Source organism: Meleagris gallopavo, chromosome 26, assembly GCF_000146605.3.
Source record: "Meleagris gallopavo isolate NT-WF06-2002-E0010 breed Aviagen turkey brand Nicholas breeding stock chromosome 26, Turkey_5.1, whole genome shotgun sequence".
Taxonomy (NCBI): Eukaryota; Metazoa; Chordata; class Aves; order Galliformes; family Phasianidae; genus Meleagris; species Meleagris gallopavo.
Window position 1 is genome coordinate 260568 of NC_015036.2, and position 4200 is coordinate 264767.

Genomic DNA, 4200 nt, shown 5'->3' on the forward strand with positions numbered 1-4200 from the left:
TTTACCATGGGAGCAGCCACCACCAGCATCACGCAGCACGTGGTGGCCCGGCCGCCAGTGTAGTCAGAGATGAGGCCAGCAAAGATCCCCCCTGCGATAAAGGAATCACATCAGTCCCAAGGGCAAAGCAGTTCCACACTGGGTTACCCCAAAATTAAATGGTTCACTGCACTGGGATGCTCTTTTGTCCCATCTTCTGAGCGAGATGCCCCCAAAACTAAATATTTTAAAGACTGAACATCCAAGTTCAATTTCTTTGCATCAGAGAAGGGCTGTCATTTATCCATGAGCTGGCTGCCTCCCTGTGCATGGTTTCCTTGCACCCACAGACAACTCTCCACTCCGAAAGATATTTTCTCTAAGGGAAAGGTGAGCCTGGGTGAGAGAGACCCAGGATTGTCCCCAAGGATTGATCCAACCCTGCACCCAGGTGCACCACAAACCTAAAATACCGCCAACGTCAAAGAGGGTGGACAGGTCTCCAGCTTCCTTGGCACCAAAATGAGCTGCAGGAAGAGGAGTGGGGTGAGGACCCAGGTGATGAGGGGCTGAATCAACCCTGCTCTGCTCCACCATCTCCAAAACCTCACCAACATTCACGATGTAGAGTGGCAGCCAGTAGAGGAAGGTGTAGCTCACCAGCTTGGCAAAGAGTAGGCAAAGGGAGAACTCCACTACACCCTGTGAGGAGAGAAGACAGCATCAGGAGCACATTTTTCCACTAATTTTATTGCCAGGAGGTTATGGATGAAGGGACTCACGGGGATCCGGAGTGCCCCGAGGAAGCTGATGGCTTCAAGCTCCTCAGCCAGCTCTTTGGGGTCAGTGCTGCTGCGGTCCTCGGAAGTCATCCCTTCGGGTTCCTTCTCATCTGATGCATCCTAAAAGCAAGTAGATGTGGGGCTGAACCCTAAGGTTTGCTGAAATGATAAAGTTTGCTGCTGGGATGTGACGACTTGGGTTGAGAACTGGCCCATAGGATGCCTGCACCAATGCAGTAAGCATCCCAACAGTCAGGTATCGTTCAGATTTCTGACAGCACCAAGGCATTTACAAGCTACTTGATCCCTGGCACAGCGGCTGCAGGCTCCCCACCCACCCCAGGACAGCGATGTAACTCACGTGTTGCTGGGGTGGGCTGCAGCCAACGTCCTCGGGATCTGTGGGAGGAAAAGGCACCCCTGGGAGCACTGCCTTGCGGGTGCCATGTCCCTGGCAGTGAAACAGCCCCACAAAAACCCACAAAACCTCCCAAAATGTTTCTGAGCAAAGCTACAAGGAGCCAATGGCATCTGGGAGGCCAGGGTGCGATCCCAAAGGATGCTGAGCATTCCTGTGGTGCTTGGTCTGCTCCCAGCACCGAGGACACATCCCTGCTTGCCTCCAAAGGGAAATTGCTTTTTGGGGTCACCAAACCCTCTTGGAAATGAGCAAAGAGAAAATCTATGCTGGGTATTTGCACCACCACTCACGCTCCACGAGGAAGAAGAAGCAGACAATGCCTATGACAGCGATGATTATGCCGGGCACGATGAAGGACAAGCCCCACTCAGAGGACACCCAGGCGCCCGCGATGAGAGAGCCCAGGATATTGCCCACGGAGGTGTGTGAGTTCCAGATGCCCATGATCAGACCCCTCCTGTGGCGACAAGACGGTGGGATGAGCATTGGCTGCGAGCAGGAGACACGGGGACAGGGACACGCACTCACTTTCCCTTCCCAAACCAGTTCCCGACGCATGCCACGACTGAGGGCCAGCCGGTCGTCTGTGCCAGCCCATTGCACACCTGGCAGGGAGAGAGCAAACACCCACACGTGGGTATTTTTCCCAGCAGGAGGAAGCAGAGCGACAATCCCAGAGGGTGATCTGGGAGCACCTCCCAAACTGGGCGGGCGGTATCGGCGCCCACGCTGAGAGGGGAGGAAATGCCAAAATTGAGATGAGGTCAGGCCGCACCTGCACAATGATGTAGTACCATAGGACGTGGATGTTCCAGAAGTAGCCAAAGCCAAAGAGTGCTGTGAAGATCCCGCTCAGCAACATGCCCACCGACAGGTAGTACCGCAGCGGCAGCCGCTCCCCGAAAATGCCACTGTGGAGAGAGCATGGGAAACTGAGGAGCAGTGCCAAATGGGGAGCATGGGGTTGAGCTGGGGAACCTGAGCACAGCCCCTGTACCTGATGAACATCCCGATGGCATACGCCACAAGGAAGGCATTGTCCAGAGCACCAAAAAGCTCCTTGTAGTTATCCTGATCTGGAGAAGAGAAAGCATTAGGGCTGCAGCTGCATCCCCATCCCCATCCCCATCCCCACCCCACAGATCCTCCCAGGTCGGGCTGTAGGGCTGGGAGCTGGGAGCCATCCCACCCTGTCCTGATTTCAACATCCGCTGTCCTTTGGTCCAGGGCACAGGGCACAATCCTGCACCACTTAATCACCTCCAGCCTAATGAGTGCTGGTCCCCTGCCTGCCCAGCTTAACCCATTAATGACTGAAACTGCCTTCAGGCACAGAGCTGAGATTTGGATGCATTTGGGGTTCTGGGTACCAGCCTTACCGAAGGGCGCCCAGCTGCACCATGTGGTGCTGTTGGAGTCGTTGTGAGGGTTGGTGCCCAGCGCCGAGCAGTTGAGGTGCAGCTGGCTCTGGGAAGGTGCACAGAGCAAATGGGATGAGTCCAGTCCAGGGAGGTCCTCAGGGATCCTCCCAGGATATGGGATATGGGTATGGGGTGCTGTGTCGCTCACCTTGACGATGCTGATGGGTTTTCGGGAGAGGTGGTAGCTGGTGTAGGAGAGGAAGGTCAGCACTAGCGTCAGTCCACGGTAGCTGCAGGAGAGGGGAGTCAGGGATAGGGGATTGAGCAAAAGCCAGTTACCACCTCAAAAAATTCCATTCTTCAATATGAGATGAGGGGGATGAGAGTCACCAGGACATAGGATGGATCCCTGCAGGGAGTGGTTGCAATATTTGGGTATATGCATGCTACTCTTAGCCTGTGATGGAGAACTGAGCACCTTCCTTTGAAAAGCATGGAAAAGGGGAAAAGTGGGGCCATTTCTCTCAGTTCTCCCCCGGAATACCCCCGTTTCCTATGAGGGTGGTGGAGGACTTCCTACTAGATGGGTCAGATCCAGATAGGCATTTCCCCAGGCAGTGCAGTGCCCTGAGGTTGGGATTGTAATTGGGATTAAAGATAAGAGTGGGATTGTTGCTAACGGAGTGATTGCCTGGGTCGGGGCTGGTGCTTCTCTGGCCTTGCAGCCCCATGTCATGCGGGGCCACGGGTGGAAGTGTGGCTGAGTCACCGTACTGCCAGCACTCCGCAAAACCGAGCTGGGAAATGGAAAGGGAGGGGGGGGCTGCACACTTTGCTCCCTCCTGTTTGCTCCAATGAAATGTGGGAAATTGGGAAAAATGGGGAGAGGTGTCTCCAGAGGATGCTGTTCTGAGCAGAGCTGAAGGAGAGCGCCTGGAAGATCCCAACCCAAAGAGTGGGACTCTGCATTCAGATGAAAAAAAAAGAAAACGAAATGCAACAAAACCAATGGAAAGTCGTTTTATAAGAGCTTAAGTCAGTTTCACTTCTTCCCACAGTATGGTGTCAGAACACCCAAGGGCCCCGCGGGGCCAGGGCACAGTTCTGTTTTGGGGGCTGGGGCCCTAACGTGGTGTAGAAATCACTGTTTCCCACTCCAAATAAATAATTTTATAATAAAATCGCTGCTGAGCACTGCAGGGCATTGTGTGTTAGAAAGGGGAACAGAAACGTCCCGTGCGTCCCGAGCCCAAGGGACAAACCGGGGAGTGGAAAAGATGACAGCAGTGCAGGGCCAGCAGAGGGGAAGCAGGCGGCTGCCGGGGTGTTCGGCCGTGGCCGCAGAGCCGTCAGCTCAATTAACCCAGCGCAGCGGCACCTCATCCCGCAGGACAGGACAGACAGGACGCCTGCAGAAACGTCCAACCCAGGGTCTGCGCGTCCCGAGAGGGAATCCTGAATCCCTAACCGCTGCCAGGGGCACACCGGGGTCTCCCCCAGCACCACGCATCCTCTGCCTGTGAGGCTGAGCCTCGGAGCACCCAGAAGCATTTTTCCCAGCGCCCAAGAGCCGCTCCGGCCCCTCTGCCCACCATCGCCCGGGGGCCGGAGGAGGCACAGAGCCCACACGGACAACACGGGCGGCAGCGAGGTGCGA

The 4200-nt window shown here is 55.5% G+C and overlaps 1 protein-coding gene across 1 annotated transcript in view; it reads right to left on the reverse strand.

Annotated features, from left to right (window-relative positions):
• SLC37A2 (solute carrier family 37 member 2) overlaps window positions 1–2886 on the reverse strand; it is a gene marked incomplete at its 5' end in the record, with an annotated part of 4686 nt that extends 1800 nt beyond the window's left edge. The window contains 11 exons of the mRNA XM_031556853.1: window positions 6–91; window positions 444–506; window positions 591–681; window positions 762–881; window positions 1123–1160; window positions 1473–1639; window positions 1711–1787; window positions 1958–2093; window positions 2180–2258; window positions 2562–2649; window positions 2752–2886. Coding sequence (XP_031412713.1) covers window positions 6–91; window positions 444–506; window positions 591–681; window positions 762–881; window positions 1123–1160; window positions 1473–1639; window positions 1711–1787; window positions 1958–2093; window positions 2180–2258; window positions 2562–2649; window positions 2752–2886 — 1080 coding nt within the window. The remainder of the gene's footprint in view (window positions 1–5; window positions 92–443; window positions 507–590; window positions 682–761; window positions 882–1122; window positions 1161–1472; window positions 1640–1710; window positions 1788–1957; window positions 2094–2179; window positions 2259–2561; window positions 2650–2751) is intronic.
• Between the last annotated feature and the right edge of the window lie 1314 nt (window positions 2887–4200).